The sequence below is a fragment of the Talpa occidentalis genome, unplaced genomic scaffold, assembly GCF_014898055.3.
Source record: "Talpa occidentalis isolate TD23 unplaced genomic scaffold, MPIMG_talOcc4v2.1 talOcc4.5, whole genome shotgun sequence".
NCBI lineage: Eukaryota > Metazoa > Chordata > Mammalia > Eulipotyphla > Talpidae > Talpa > Talpa occidentalis.
Window position 1 is genome coordinate 85998844 of NW_023604861.1, and position 16952 is coordinate 86015795.

The following is a 16952-nucleotide window of genomic DNA, read 5'->3' on the forward strand; positions in this document are numbered from 1 at the left end:
AGTGCATTTTTCTGTATTTATATAATCTTATATAAATATTTATATAATCTTCTTTTCGCTTTCCCCTTCTCTTCTTCCCCCATGTCCTTGTCCTCCTCTTTCTCTCCTTTATTTTACCAGTTAGTCTTTCCTATATTCCCAAGGGTATTTCTTTGCTCTGTCTCCAAGCTCCCTCAGTGTAGCATTAACTGCATTGGGTTATAACGTCAATCCCCAAAGACTGAGGGCACAAGGGCAACTATAGTGTTTTATCTGGTACACTGCTGGTGCTTAATAATGGCTTGATGGATGGACAGGTGAATGAGAAAGAGGGTGTTCCCCTCATTGCCATCTAATTTTATCCTCCTTTGCCATACTCTGCTGACATTTTCTCTCACAGATCACTAGAACTCTCTAATTGCTAAATATAATGTCTTCATCCTCTTTGGATTTTAAAGACACAATTAATATAACAAGCACATGTCACCACTCTTAACCTTTGTCCCTCCCCATATCCTGATTTCTCTACTACCTCTCTATTTCTTCCTTTTCCCTTCCTACTTCTTGGGAGGAATTCCTGTGAATCTTGGAATTTTTCTCTGGAAATATATATGTAAAGAGATATTCTCTACTTTGCAAACTTCTGTTTGAAAAATTCACAAATCTACATTTTGATCCCTGGCTTATTCTGTAGCTACTTCTCAAATTACTTGTTGAACATTTCCAACTAATCATTATATTTTCACATCAAATCCAACAAAACCTGTACTCATTTTCTTCCTACCATTCAACCTCTGATTCACTTGCAAATTTACTTCAATTGAATCAATCTGTCATCTCCCCAAACACTCTGCAACTTTCTACCTCTGCACTATTGTCAACAGTTTCTTCTAGCTGGAGTGTCACCTTTCTTTATCATCCTCTCCACAAATCTTATCTAATATTCAAGTTCCAGCTCAATTTCCACCTTCTCAGGTTTTCCTTGCTCATTCCCGCTGAACATTTCCTCCCTTCTCTTTTCTCCTATAGAACTTGACTGTACAGCCCATATGAAATCGATCCCTCGACACCTCAAATTGTAATTATTTCTCAGTCTATTGCCCTGCTCCCCCCAACTCCACAAGTAGCATAAGCACTTTAAGGGAAGACGTGAGGAAAATCACTGCTCCTGGTGGCATCAGCCCTTGATGGGCTGAAGATCTTTGCTGAAGCTTATGGGTGAGTGCTTTATACTTAGAATCCTCATTCCACCATTTGCTAATTCAGCAACAATAATAGTAACTAATCTTGTGCTCATACTATGTGCTTTTACAATGAGAATTACTCTATTTCCTCCAGTTGAATCTTTGCTATCAGTTTGAAAAAACCAAGTGCCTTGACGACTTAGGACATCAGCAGGCTCCTGTGAGTAGGGGAGGATAGAACAAAGGCAGTAAGGCAGGTCCAGAGGGCAGGTTGCCATCGAACTTCTCCAGGAAATGTTCTGTAGCCTAAATGACACATCTAAGCTGTAACCCGCGCAGATCTGGTCTAAATCAACCCAGATATTTGAGGTTCCTGATTTGAAAAGACAGGGCCAGTTGTGGGGGTAAGCTTCTAAAGAATGCTGGTCTCTGGGCCTCCCCGGTGGCACAGTGGGTTGAGCGCTGTGCTGTGAAGCTGTCCACAGCCTCTGCAGCGCCGGTTTGATTCCCGGCTGGCCGGCAAGAATCCCACATGGTGTGGCAGACCTCTCCTGTTGTGCCCGCTGCTCCCCTCAGCAGTGCAGTGTATTTCGGTTGTCTGCCTGTTCTGTTCCTCTCTCTGTCTCTGGTGAATCCTCTCACCCTCCCATGCCTCTGGCCTGTACCCCAGTTCTTGTGTAAAAATAAATGAATCTTTCAAAAAAAAAGAATGACTGTTCTCAACATCTCAGAGCTGCTTGGTCATGGGTTGTGAGGTCCATCTAAATAGTGCTAAACATCCTGAACTGTAAGTCCTGCCTCAGGGTGGGATGGATCATGAAATATACAATGAGGTCCAGTCCAGCCAACAAGATTAAGATCAAGAACATACTACAGGTCTAGCAGAGACATGGGAAGCAGGTCATTTAAACTTGTAGCTGGGTATGACTGAAACAGAGTGGGAAGAATCTTTGTTATTTGTGCATGTCTTTGCTTTTGTTTCCTCTGCTGCTATCTCAGAAAACACAATTCCTCTTTTGTCTTCAAACTTTATACATATCTGGGCATCTATATATTTGATTCTGATTATCTTCATTTGTATGTTTCCTTTCACTCAAACATAACATACCCAGAACCAGTCTAGCGAGCAATCTCCACCTTTCATACCTTCTCATGTCAGGCAGAGAAGCAGTATGACCAGGCCCCTGCTTTTCCGAACCTCCTATAGCTCTGTGCTTGGTTCCACATCAGGTTACCTTTTTACGTGTATGGTGTCTCTGTGTGCTTAGGAGCTGGGCCCTCTCCTCCCTTCTTCAATACTTTTCTACAATAGCAGACTGGCTATTATTACTGGCCCCTGCAAAATAGAGTTGTCACCACTCAGTGTCCTCTAACTTCTAATTTCATAAAACATGACACATACCTTTTAATTTTTATAATACAAAGATTTCTTAAATTTTGTTTTTAGTGGGAGAAATTATAGAGTTTTTGAAAGTGAAATCTCTGGTGTTTGTTGGGGTTTAATTAGAAGAACTGATCTTAATTAGGTATATTTGTTTCTGCAAGTTTTGGTATTCTGGGTAACCATTTCCTTCAATACATATTCCTTCTGAAAGAGATCTTGATCTTTCTCCTTCCTTCCCCTCCTCCTTTCCCCTACCCCCCCTTTTTCAATCCTTCCCTTTTCTCTCGCACTCTGTGAAAAGATTACAAGAAAAATTTAAATTGGTACTACATCTTTAGTTAAAGCTTTTTTCTGCATACATTTTTATTCTAGAAGGAAATTTGGCAAAATTTATCAAGAAAGTTTGTCCCAGCAATTCCACTTCAAAGAGTTTATTTTAAGAAAAGAAAAGGAATCCTCTCAAAGATTTATGTCCAGGATATTCATTTCAAAGTTTCTTGTAACCATTGAAAATGGAAACAAAATGATTATAGGCATATAACATAATTCATCCATTAAAAATCCTATTTTGAAAACTATTTCGTGACATGGAAAATGGTCATGTTATGATGATGCTAAGGAACAAAATGAAATAGAATAAAGCGTCTATTGAAACTGTTTTTATTATGATTAAATTTTTAAAAAAGAGAGTGAATAACTATATGTGGCATGAATAACACAGAGAAAGTAAATATTGATATAAGCTAGCATTCCAGAATGACTGCCATTAGTAGGATTACAGATGATTTTTACTTTTTTTTTTTTTCAATTTTATGGATTTTCCAAATGTTCTTCTGGGAACATGCTTTTTTTATTCATTTATTCACTTTTCCTATAAACATGTAGTGACTGTTAGATGCCAAGCACTCTGCTTTGTGCTGAAAAGATAAACAGATATGTTCCTGGTCCTGCCCAGATATTAAAATCCTTTAAAATTAGGAGGAAGCATTTTCAAAAATTTCATTTTTTTGACTCATTAATTCTGCTTTTAGTAATCTGACCTAAGGAAATAATCAAGAAAACAAAAACAAAATTATTATATAGAAATGTTTGTTAGCACATTAATCATAATAGCCAAAAAATCTAAAAATCACCTAACTAATAGCAGAGAAGTGGTTAAAGTAATAATAGCACATCCATAAAATGGAGCTATAGCAAGCCATTAAGATTATATCACTGAAGGTTTTTTAATAACATGAGAAGACAATATTGTTTTCCACTAAACACCAATAGAAAAAAGGTAGAAAATTATATAGAATCTGATCTCAACGGTGTAGTATAGTAGTCAAATTCAAATGTTAACAGGTGTTATTTTTGCCTATACAGTAATGATTTGTTGTAATTTGTATCTGTGCTCTTCATATTTCTCAGGTTTTCTACAATAAATTGGTTTAATTTTATAATCAGGAAAACAGTGTTACCCTGATATTTAAAAACTTGATTCAAGGATAATCTGTTAAAAATTCAAGGAACAATCAAAGAGATAATTTAATATTTCCTCAAAGTCTGCATTGCTATGATGGAGAGAAGGGAAGATAAATCACATGGAGAAAGCTTGTGCTCCCTCCCTTTCGAAAGCATCCTTGGAGAGAAAGAAAGAATGACCCAGCAAACAGGGGAACAACATTCATCAGAGAATCTGAGGGAATTCATTTACTGTGTGCTTTTGAGGCTGAGCAAGGGAAACTAGAAGGAGCACTCAGAGGAGTAGGGCATAGATCCTGAAGCCTCATCCCGGACTCTATCTTGGACTTTAGACTGACACCGCCTGCTAATCTTCCTGGGGCTATAGCTATACACCTTAGGGACACAGGGACATTTCTTGTTGCTGCCATTGCTTGGGACCTGGCACCAGAGATCTTCTGATCTCCCTGAGCAGTTGTCATTCAGGGTTAGGGTCCTGTCTGTGGTTTGCCTCGAGAGAAACAACAGTAGAGCCTGAAGCACCAGCATCAAGGCAGTAAAAATTTGGCTCCCTGTCCAATCTACTGTGAAGATTTTGAGCCTTACTATTGCCCATAGCCTTCTAAGTTCAAAAACAAAGAGGGGGGCTGTGAAACGTGTCAATTCTCTTTTAGCCAAAGCAAGATAGCTGTCTGCTGGTGCTCATGCTGACTGGCACATCTCCCTTGTGCTCACACAGGTCCCAAATGCAGCAAAAACACAAACTTCCCCTCTCTTTAGGGATCATTAAGAGAGAGGGCGCAAGGCTGACATGGTAGTCTCACTGCACCTATATTCAGTTGTAGATCACACTACGCATTTTCTAATTGAAGGGGGGTGCTATGAGATTAAAGCAGCAGGTCAAAGTGGAAGATTTACACACGTATCTCACTTTCAGAAAATTGAATACCTGAAAACCAGAGTCACAGAAGAGATTGGTTTATTGAAGAATTCACTTCACGACCACTTTGAGTAATTGGCTTCCCTTCTGCATTTAAAATGTAATCTAGTCGCCACAACTTGTTTTACACACAACATAACAAGCACATGATAAAGGGAGATATACATGGAACTTAGAATCTAGCATTCAGACAGCACTGCAAAGGATGGAAACACAGCCTTCCCTGACATAGACGTGTTCATTGCCCATGAACTATGAAAAAGACTTGAAATTAATTGCAAATTATATACAGTCTTTAGGGAAAGGGGCTTAGTAATTCTGGATTTTGGGGAAGTTTTTTCCTGGCTCCTTCTTTGGGTTTCATACTCGATTTATGTCAGCAAGGCCATCAAAAGAACCCATCTTAAAATCAGAGTGGCAGGTGTTTTATACATACTTCCACATACATGTAAACATTTAACACTCGTGCACACAGATGTACACGTCACAGTCCTAGGATACTCACAACAAATCAATACAAGTCCAGCTGTACTCTAAGAATCTGTTTTTCATTATGTCACCTGAGGAGACCCCTTCCTTCCAGAATGCTAACCCCGGTGTTGAAAATGCCAGCGTTCACTTTCAATAAGCTTCCAAAACCCTAACCTATTGGTTGCAGGAAAGGAGGAGCTTCCAGATGTTTTAACTGCACATGTTTCTCTGTGAATACAGACAGGCTAAAGACATTGATCTTATATTGCAAGAGAAATTTAGAAAAACTCCCAGACAAGCACCTTAAATTCCTATCTGTAGATTCTTAGGAACAACATAGTTGCCTCTCATTCCTGAATGAGAACTCATGGCAGCATAGAGGGAGATGAATTAGAATCCCAAGTTTTTTATGATTCTAATGAAATGCTCTACACATCCAAATACTACTAGAGCATTGAGGGGGGAGAATAAAGTCCCAGAATCTTCAGGAAAGAATGAAAGATAAGAAAATTTGTCACAGTGTACATAAAAACTAGAAGGTGTCAAATCAAGACCCTCCCACCCTACCCCCACACAACAGCAGACCTGTGGGACTGACAAAGCCCCAACCAGGGGCTAGCCCTGTGGCCGAATCTTGGGTATTTCCTTCACACTTTAAGGGCAAAAGAGGAGGGAATATATGGGGAAAAGCAAAACAAGAATTTAAAGGAAAGTGTCAAGGAGATGAGAGAAGGGATGAGAAAAGAGTGTTGCGTGAGGAAAAGGGGGGACATGTAAAGAAAGGGAGACTGATGATGGGTGAAAAGGAGGAAAAGAGGAAAGAGGAAATAGAACAGAAAATAGTGAGATGAGATAAAGCTCCCCATCAACACTGATTTCATCAGGCAATCAGTAAACAACAGGGCAAGGTGGCTGCTCTCCACCTTGAACCATGCACAATTCAACCCCCAAGCTCCATCATGAACTCTGGACTACTGTGGATGCTTTCTCCCTTTTCCACAAGGGCAAACTCACCTATCAAAGGCCACTGCGGTCATGGAGTAGATGCTAGCAAAGACTGCAGCGATGGGGAAGAAGTTGTGGAACTTGCAGTAGAACAGGCCATAGTACCACTCATTGTGGACAGCATAGGTAAAGTTCACCACGGTATTGAAGGCGGCCATGGAGGCCTCTGCGAAGGCCAGGTTGACCAGGAAATAGTTGGTCACTGTCCTCATTCTCTTGTGGGCCAAGATGATCCACATCACCACCACGTTGCCCACCACCGAGGTTACCACAATGACCGTGTAGGCAGCTGCCCAGAGGACAATTTGCCAGGCTGGCTGCACGAACTGGTTGGGCTCTGAGGTGTTGGTGGAAATGTTGGAGAGGACGTCTGAGTTCACCTGGAGGACGTTATCCATTCCTCAGCTAAGAGGCTAAGCTCTTTGCTCACACACCCCCTTTGCAGCAGAGTCCTGAGAGCAGCACCTGGCGTGAGTCCTGCTCAACCAAGACAGAAGAGCAGCAGGCGCGCTCTGGGCAGAACTCTTTCCTTGTAAGCTGGAGACTTGCCACTCAGAAGAAAAACGCTTCTGGGTGTGCTGTCTGCTCCTCGTGGCTCTGAATTCCTCCACTTTCAAGCTTCGGGGAGCATTTGAGTTCAGAAATCTCAAGACAGCTTCTCTTCTGCTTTGGACTGGAACAGGAAAGAAATTCCACCGGTCACCGATCCAGGAAGCAGAGACCCCCGCCTTTCTGCACCTGCTGGGGCTTACAATTCCTATTTCTCCTGCCTATAGGAGGAAAGGCGAAGCCCTGGGCTGCGTGAGGACTTGGAGGCGAGCCGGGGTGCTCGTCACAGCGCGACCTGTAAAAGTTCTGAGTCTGTGGCCGGGATTCTGGGTGCCAATGTCCAGCTGGAGATTTTTCCTTTGCTTTCGCTGCCGCACCGCCGCCGCCAGCGCCAGCGCCTCCGCCTACAGCTTCGCAGGCGCCTCTGGTCTCTGGTCCTGCTCTGCTCGGGAGTTAGCAGAACCTCAGCAGGCTGTGCGCGAGGCTTTTATAGCCTGCAGCAGAGACGTCACCGGGAAGGGGCAGTACCTGGGCTGAGTACTTGCCAGTACCCGGCAGCTGCACCAGCTGTTGGCAACTGTCACACTCCACTGTCGCAGCCACCACGCCTTTTGCTGCTTACCTGCTGAGGGAGTCTGCAAGCTGAGTGCCCCACGCACTCCGCGAGGGGGCGCTAGGTGGCCTCGGAGTAATTGCGCCAGATGGGGTCTGCAGCTGGAACCACAGCTGCACCAAAGGGAAAGGAAGGATTTGCATAAGCGCTTTGGTGATGGACACTCAAGATCCAGCAACTGCAAGCCCGAGCTCTGCGACAGCTCTGCAGAGGCGTTTGCGTGTGGTGGTGGGAGTCGGGCAAGTGTGGGGCCGAAGTGCCAGTGCCGCGCTCCAGGCCGCGCTCCAGCAGTGCCGCACCGCGGGCTCGCTCTAGCTGCCACCCGTAAGCCAGAGGCGACGATGCTGGGTTCCAAGTGTTCGGAAAACAACTTTCCTGAGGCCGTGTTTAGGGAACGCTCCCCAAACAACTAGTTTCTTTCCCTAGCACGCCGATTTTCCTGGGAAGCATTGATAGGCTCCAAGCTTTGAGGACACCTTTCCCAAGCCCCCTGAGGTTTGACCCCTCGGTTTATGAAACGCCCCATTTGAATCATCTGGAAGAGCCCCTCGCCCAGGCAGTGGGGACCGGACAGCTCTCCCTGCGAAGCTTGGTGAGCGCAGGAGCCACCCAAAATTAGATGCGCGACTCTGGGATTTCTTCCAGCACTCGCTGTAGGCTCGCGTTCGCCTCCCGCGGTCCCGGTAGCTTTTGCATCAGTCCCTCTCCAGCCATCGGGCTAGCGCGGGGCCTGGGGTAGCGTCCTAGGCTTTTTCATCACCCACCCTTCCACCCCTGCTTCCTAGGTTTTTATAGGACTGGGAGGGCAGGTCTGCCGCCTTCCGTCTCCACCCCTGTCGGGCAGCTGGGCCTGAGCTCCCAGTTCAAGGCCATTTCAAATGGCCGAGGGGGGACCAGGTACTGGGAGGCAGGGGGAGCTGCCCGCCAGTCGGAGAGAATCGTTCTGGAGGAGCGAGATGGGCTGAAATTCCCAGCGCCTTCCAGCCAGAGTACCCAGGAGATACGGTTCCACTGGGGAACCCGACCTTCGGAGTCTTTCTGCCGCCCAGCTAGCTCTTTGCCTGCCCCGCCCCTTCACTGCGGGGCTGGATGCGGATGGGTAGTCTGCAGGACGCCGAGGTTTGGGGTGGCGCACGCTCCACTCTCTCAGGAGCCCTGTTTACGCACTAGTCCCGGCTGCTTGCGCATCTCTGCGGCAAGTGCGTAAAGCATTTCGCGAAAAGCCCTTTAAGGCTTAGAAATTTACCGTACAGGTTTATACCAGGCTCAAATCGGATCCTCTCACGAGGGCGCGGAACGGCTCCTCATTCACTCTGGTTTTGTTGAAGCCTAGATTTCAGTGTTTATATAAAACGCACCTTGCTTTACCCTGTCCTCCAAGCAACCCTCAAACCTAAAGGGAAACCTCCAGCGATGCCTTGAGGAGAACACTACCACCTTATTTAGTGGAGCCTTCTCTGACTGCTACTTCCACCACCTCCCAGAGCTGAAGCAGAGTGTGCATGTACGTGCGTGTGCGCGCGACCACCTTTAATTTTTTCTCTTTCACCCTGTCCAGTGGGAAGCCGGCTCATGTTTTTCACCAGGAACTTTATAGGATGCTTGGGGGGCGGGTGGGGGCTGGGTGGGGAGCAGCGGGGGAAGCTAATAAACCTGTCTATAATACAAACGAAATATAATATCAGATTTATCCTCCATAACTAGTCCAAGTTGATACCCTGAGCCAGGTACTGGGGCGGGTATACGACCTGGCAAAATTTATAGACAAAAGAAGGAAAAAGAGGCAATTAACTCTACAAAACGGGCAGTATTATGGCGAACGAATGTACTAGACACTGCAAGAGAGAAGGGGGTGGGGAGTGCAGCTAACCTTGACAATGAGAGGAATTAGGGGGAGAGAAGAAAATCGTATGGTGGAGAAGACTGTGAAGTATGTGTTAAAGGTTGAGAAGAGAATGAGGGTGATAGGGAGTGAATATTCCAGAGAGATGTTTTGTATGTCAAACCATGTCACCCTCCTCAAGTCCCATAAGGACTACCCAACTCACTTAGAGTCCTTTTCTGGCTTTCCAAGGGTTTCGAGTCCCTGCTCTGAAGTATCCCAAAGACTGGCCTAACTCAGTGACTGTCTTTCCTGTCACAGTTCCTCATGGCAGGGAGCCATGACCTAGGAGGAGGTATAACTTACTAAAGGGAATTCCTTTCCCACAAAAAAGCAAAGCAAATTCACAAAGAGTTCACATTAAAACAACCCTCTCAACCATACAGTAACAGAAGGTGTGCTTGGTCCATACACATTCAGAAGAGTTATGTTTCTAACATTGCCCTACTACAAAGTAGTGACTTTCCTCCCCCAATACAGAGAATTTGAAACAAATATATAGATAAGATCTTAAATGCACTTTTTTTCCTCTACAAGAGTTGATGTTCTTTACTTAGCCTCTTTCCTCCACTCCCCTTTCTACTGAATGCTGCACTTGACCCACAGCAGGCCCTTCCGTCTCAAAGTAAATCCTGTTGACAACCTAGTTCAAATCCTTCCTTATTTGTCCAAACTCTTCAAAACAATATAGGCAGAAGTACAAATATACACAATACTCATACATGTAAGCATAGACAAATACAAGTCTTTCGCTGTACACTTTACTTTTCTCAAAATATCATCTGAATACTTGAGTCAATGGACATAGTCATCATTTTCAATAGCTAAGTGTTATTCTTATGCCATGCCTGTACCAAAGCTTATACCTGTCTTTCCCAACTCATGAAAATTCACTTTGTTTCCAGTTTTTCCTACAAAAGACAATGCTGAAATAAACATTTTTACATATATTTCCATAGCCTGATGTTTTATTTCCGTGGAATATATCCCCCCAGAAATAGATTTTTATAGTCATGTATGTATATATTTGTGTTATATATTTCTATTTAATGTTATCAGATTGCCTTCCAAAAGGGTATAACACTGTTATATTTCATTAGCAATTACCCCTTTCCCTGACATCTACTCTAATAATAAGTATTAAAGGTCATTTTAGCTTTGGCAGTCTAAAATACATGAAATATAGCATTGCTTATACTTAGACTTTATTTTCTTGACAACTAGAGAATCTGAACTTCTTTTAAGACTACATGGATTTTTCTTTCTGTAAACTGTCTATTCACATCCCTTGTCTTTTTTCTTGTTGGATTACTTTCAGTCATTTTTTTCTAAGTGTTCTTTGTAAGTATAAACACTATGCCTGTCATGAATATTTCAAATATTTGTCTAATGCTATTGCTCAGCTCTTGAATTTAAGTGTTTGTCATAAAAACTTAAGCCATTTTTATGTAGTCTGTATTTGCTTCAATAGTATTGGGATTTTAAAAATTCTTACCAAAGCTAGACTTTTTTTCACACAGTCTCCTGGTTGTTGTTTTTCATTGTTTCACTTGTTTATATTTCAGTCTTTAATTCACCTGGAGTTTTTAGTTTTTGTTAATGTAAAATATTTATTTTTTATATGGTTAGCTAGAAAAGACAGCTCCATCCATTTTTCTAGTGACTTTAACTATTATCCTTAATCATAGGTTAAATTTTCAAATACATGTGATTTAATATTTTTATTTTCCAGTCTTTCCCACTGGCCCATTTGTCTATTCTTATAGCAATATCATATATATGGTATATATGTATATAATTTACATGGCTTTCTTCTTTTCGTAGCCTCTTTGCAATTAGAGAGATGTATGACTAATTCAGTTTAAAGTTGTGAGTGGCAATGAGTATCACTCTTAGGCTGAAGCATAGAAGTGTGTGTGTGTGTGTGTGTGTGTGTGAGAGAGAGAGAGAGAGAGAGAGAGAGAGCGGGAGCGAGAGCGAGCGAGAGAGAATGTGATAGGTCTTAATCACCTTGGATTCCTGAGTGACTATATAATACAGGCTTATCTATTTTGAATGGTTACTTTTAAACTTTTACAAATTTATTCAATTTTTTAAAACTCAAACAAAAATTGCATCAGTATTCTAATTAAAACTGCCTCAATTTGTTTTTGACAAAATGGATCTTTTTATTATTTGTATTGAAGTAATGGTTTACAACACAGTATATATTTTAGGAAAAAAGGTTTACACCTCTTCAAATGTATGTTACCGCATCATACCTACCACCACAAAATGGATTTTTTTTAAAGATTTATTTATTTATTTTATACAAGAACCGGGGCACAGTCCAGATGCGCGGGAGGGTGAGAGGATTCACCAGAGCCAGAGCAGGGAACAGAACAGGCAGACTGACGAAATACACTGCTGAGGGGAGAAGTGGGCGCGACAGGAGAGGTCTGAACGCCATGTGGGTCCCTCGCAGGCCGGGGTCAAACCGGTGCTGCAGAGGTTGCAGGCAGCTCCACAGCGTGGAGCTCAACTGCCTGCGCCACCAGGGGGCCCCACAAAATGGATATTTTTGATATTAAGTTCATTTTTCATAAGAGAATATGGTATGCTTTTCCATCTCTTCAAATCTTGTTTTATGCCTTTCAGAAAATTTTAGTTAAAATAGATCCAATTTTTTTTTTTTAATGCAACAAAGATTTATTGCACATGTACTGCCATGTGAATTGCAGGGTGATATGTTAGACAGATGCAAAGGTGAGTCAACTGCAGGTCAGCCCTCAGGATCTTGGACTGGAGATGATCATTATACTATTGAGTGATTATTAACCTTCACGGAGTAGGTCCAATCATCTGATTAGCTTTATTTCCATATATTTGTGGCTTTTTTTATTATAAATGAAATATTTTTTGTTTCATCCAGATCAAAGAAAACCTATTCCTTATGTATATATATTTGTATAGGTGTCTGTGTGTGTACTCTAGCTATTTTACCAAATTTCTTATACATTCTAATATTTTTTACTTAAATTTCCTTAGTTTTTAATCACATCATTAGTGTTTTCTTCTCTCATTGAATTTCCCTGTTAAATTTAAAATGGTGATGGCTGGTATTTCTGAATAGTTTTTGAATCTTAATTAAGATGTCTTTAGACTACTTAAGACAATATTTGTTGTTGAATTTGCTAACCAGTCTTTTTATGTGTAAGTAGTTTCCGTTTACTTTATCTTCAAGTGTTGATAGGAATGTCTTATAATTTATTCTTAAATGCCTTTTTCAGGATCTGTTGATATAGTTGTGTAATTTTCTTCATTAATTTGTTGACAAAATGGATTAAGTGGATGAACTTCCCAGGACTGACCCAAACACTGACCCACCTTAGTGTTCTTGGCATGTATTCTGCTTGGCCACAAGCTTTATCATTGATTTGTTATATTGTTGGATTCAACTTGCTAATGTTTTATTTAGCATTTGTTGCATTTGTTTTCCTAATTGAGATTGATGTATAGATTTCTTTCCTTGCCTTTTTTCCTTGTCTGTCTTGTTTAGATTTTGCTGTTAGAGCTATACATTAAAGCAAAATTAATTGAGAGGCATCTCAGCTTTAACTGTGACCAGAAATATTAGTCCTGGTTCCTGAACCAGCAACACTGGCATCACCCAGGAGCTAGATGGAAATGCAAATTCTTGCTTACATAACTACTAAACTAGATTCTGCTTTTTAATCAGACTCTAGGGGATTTGTATGTACAAAGTTTGAGGAGCTTAAAATAGGTCTAATATTTTCCAAATTTCTTGGATGATAGGAATCTTTTAGTAGCTTGTTAAGTAAACACATTAAGTTCCCTTGAAAATTTTTATTTGATAGGCCTGGGTGTATTTTTACTAAGTATCCTGGATCAGTGATCTCTTCAAGCTATTTTTGGAAAATATGTGGGTCCTTTATTTTAAACCCAACATGAAATTAGTTAAAAGTCCTTTCTTCAGCTCAAGGAAATTTTCTTCTAGTTTTTTCAAAAGATTACTATCTCCTTTCCATCAGTCCTTTTTTTTTTTTTTTTTTTTCCCATTTTGGGTCTCCTTTGGGTCTCAGTTGTCCTAGATTCATCCTCTGAATGTTTTAAAAACTATTCCTGCCCCCTCAGCGGTGATTAGTATTTAAAAAAATTACACACCAGCATAGAAAATGTCAGAGTGTACACACATATTAAGGATAAATATAAGGGTAAGTGTTGTTTTGTGAAACTTATTTTATTTTTAGACCTTTTTTTAGATTTATTTATTTATGCATACAAGAACTGGGGTACAGGCCAGAGGTGCAGGGGGTGAGAGGATTCAGCAGAGACAGAGTGGAGAACAAAACAGGCAGATTGACTGAAATACACTGCTTAGGGGAGCAGTGGGCGAGTCAGGAGAGGTCTGCTGCACCATATCGGTAACTCCCTGGCCGGAGATCGAACTCATGCTGCAGTATCTGTGGACAGCTTCACAGGTTGCGTCTCAACCCCTTGCACCACCAGGGAGGCCCCATGAAACTTATTTTGTTACAACCTCACCGGCACAGGTTTTCAATGTGTAATCTTTTTTTAAATGATGGAATGCAGTGAAAAAAATGGTTTGAACATGGACCTTGAAGGGTTTATGCAAAGTGAGGTAAGTCAAGTGGACAAAGGAAAATACCATATATGATGGGTAAAGAAAGATAACAAACTACAAAAGTAAAAACAAACTCTTAGATTCTGACAATAGAATGCTGATTACCAGAAGGGGAAGCAAGAATGGGGGTTTGATTGTATATGATGGTGGATGGAGACTAGATTTTCTAGTGATTAGACTATGTCTATATAGATACTGACGTATAAAGCTTCCCTATGCTGCAATTTAAAAAAGAAGAATTAAAATAATTATATTTATAATTTTAAAAATGAAAGCAATTATATACATTCCTTTAAATTTTCCTCTTTTTTTTTTTTTTCCGTTAATGTTTTGGCCTCAGATAACGTCACACTTGATTTTTAAAGTAATTTCTTTGGGTCTTTTAATATAGCTACTAAATATTCTAGCCACATTTTTTGCTTTGTTTTTGTTTAGCTTCTGAAGGTCATGTTTTCTTTCTCTGTGCTTGAATCTCCTTAAGGACACTTACTGTTGTTATTAATGTTTTATTTGGTGTCTGCTTCTTTCAGCAGCAATCTTACCTGAGCACATTTTCTGATTGTCCCTTTCATCTTTTCTGGCGACGAGGTGGCTTTGCATAGGTTGCTATTTTCTTTATTGGGTTACCAAAGCTTGGGCATGGTGGTTGGAGCATCCTAGCCAGTGGGTAATCAGAGGTTCCCTAGGTCATGACAAAAGTGGGAGGGTTGGGGTTAGGGCCAGCTGTCTTGTCTCCTCCTCCTAAGTACTTTTTTTTCATTTTTTTTAAAAAGATTTATTTATTTATTTTAAAGATTTATTTATTTATACAAGCACTGGGTACAGTCAGAAGCACGGGAGGGTAAGAGAATTCACCAGAGCCAGAGCGGGGAATAGAACAGGCAGAGTGATGAAGTACACTGCTGAGGGGGAGCAGCGGGCAGCAGGAGAGGTCTGCGCACCATACGGGACCCTCGTTGGTGGCCGGGGATCGAGGCGGTGCGGGCAGCTTAGTAGCCCAGCGCTCAACCGCCGCGCCACCAGAGGAGGCCCTCCTCCTCTTAAGTAATGACATGCGCTGTCAGAGTTGTGCTGTAATATCGCCAGAAAGCCTCCCTACCTCCCATTCTTTCATTCTTCCTTTTCCTATCTCAGGGCTGGGGAGATCTAGCTCATCCTTTCTCTCTAGGTCCTTTGGGCATCAGAGTGTCGGCTGGTACCTAAAAAGGGGTAGATGTCTGCCCCCATTTTCAGATCTCTGAGTACCCAGCTAATTTGCTTTGGTCCTTGACCTTCCAGAGGAAACTGTCTAATTCTAGTGTTCTCTTGACTTCCCTCCCAGCAGAGCACCAGGATTCACTGTCTGTTTGCCCTTAAGGCCTGAGCTCACTTGGTTAATGACAGAGAACATTGGAGTTGGCAGGGAAAGGCAAGGCAGCTGAATATAGGTTTCCATAAACCTGGTTCTCTCACTCTCTTTTTTAAAGATTTATTTTTATTTACTTATGCATGCAAGAGCTGGGGTGTAGGCCAGAGGTGCAGGAGGGGAAGGGAGTGAGAGGATTCACCAGAGATGGAGTGGGGAGCAGAACAGGCAGAAATACACTGCTGAGGGGAGCAGTGGGCAAAACAGTGGAAGTCTGCTGTGCCATGTGGGTTAGTTTCCTGGCTGGGGAACAAACTCATGCTGCAGGGGCTGCCATAATAGCTTCATAGTGTTGAGATTTTACCCCTTGTACCACCAGGGAGGCCCAAACCTGGTTCTCTTTTTTTTATTTTCCAACTTTTTTTTTTTAAAGATTTATTTATTTTTATGCAAGAGCTGGGGTATAGGCCAGCCACGCTGGAGGTGAGAGGATTCACCAGAGATGGGAACAGAACAGGTAGACAACTGAAATACACTGCTGAGGGGAGCAAGGGGCTTGATAGAAGAGGTCTGCCAGGTCTGCGTGCTATGTGGGAATCTCCCTGGCCGGCCAGGAATGGAACCTATGCTGCAGAGGCTGCGGACAGCTTCACAGAGCTGCACTCAACCCGCTGCACCACTGGGGAGGCCCCAAACCTGGTTCTCTTAAGCCACTGGTATAGAAGCATCCCCCTTCCACAAATTTGATGAATTATTATTAGTCTCTGACTCCCTTCCTCAGCCACTCTTTAACAAGAAAACTGTCTGGTACGCTTATGTTTCTTTCAAATTAGATTGTTAGTTCCCTGAGGGCAGGAATGGTGAGTGTTAGTTATACAACTGTTCATTCCATAGCACTCTTTTCTAATCAGTGTTTTGTCCATAGGGTATGATCAATACTTGTGTATTAAATTGGATTGAATTTCCTGACCATGGTTGAAATTAGAAAGGCAGGCGGCCACAGATCAAAAATCATCTAACTGTAAATCTTCTCAACACGAAACAATAAACATTAGTAATAATAAAACAGGAAGGAGAGGATAGCTGGGCCCTAGACAGTGCTTGACCTATAGTCACTCCGTTTGACCTTTGCCAGCACCTCTGATGTGTAGTAACATGAGTACCACAATGATAACTCTGTGGGTGTTAATTTCCCTCCCACTTTGGGACATTTGGTGTTCATTTGCTAAGCAGTGTGACCCCTGAACTGAACTGAAGGTGGTGGGCATGCTCAGTGGTCTGCTCAGTCAGATTCTGGGCAGAGGCTGTGGTCTCTGAAGAGTTCCAATGCAAAGACTTTGTTTACTATGGGGAGATTGACATCGGTGCACTTTTAGAGAATGAATAACGTAGGGGTTGTCTGAGGGAGTTGGTCACCAAAAGCCTTGAAATGAATTATTTTGTTTTAGCTGATGGTTGAGAGTTGTCATTGAGATGACAATTGCAAGGAAAAGCCTATGGGGGAGAGGGTGG

At 42.1% G+C, this 16952-nt stretch overlaps 1 protein-coding gene and 1 long non-coding RNA gene across 2 annotated transcripts in view; one reads left to right on the forward strand and one right to left on the reverse strand.

The window, feature by feature from the left end:
* Positions 1-7345, reverse strand: part of TACR1 (tachykinin receptor 1) — a 143182-nt gene extending 135837 nt beyond the window's left edge. Inside the window, exon 1 of the mRNA XM_037527701.2 lies at positions 6416-7345. Coding sequence (XP_037383598.1) covers positions 6416-6804 — 389 coding nt within the window. The 5' untranslated portion in view covers positions 6805-7345. The remainder of the gene's footprint in view (positions 1-6415) is intronic.
* The window catches only part of LOC119259110 (uncharacterized), a 159796-nt gene that overhangs the window by 118082 nt on the left and 24762 nt on the right, over positions 1-16952 (forward strand). The window lies entirely within an intron of this gene.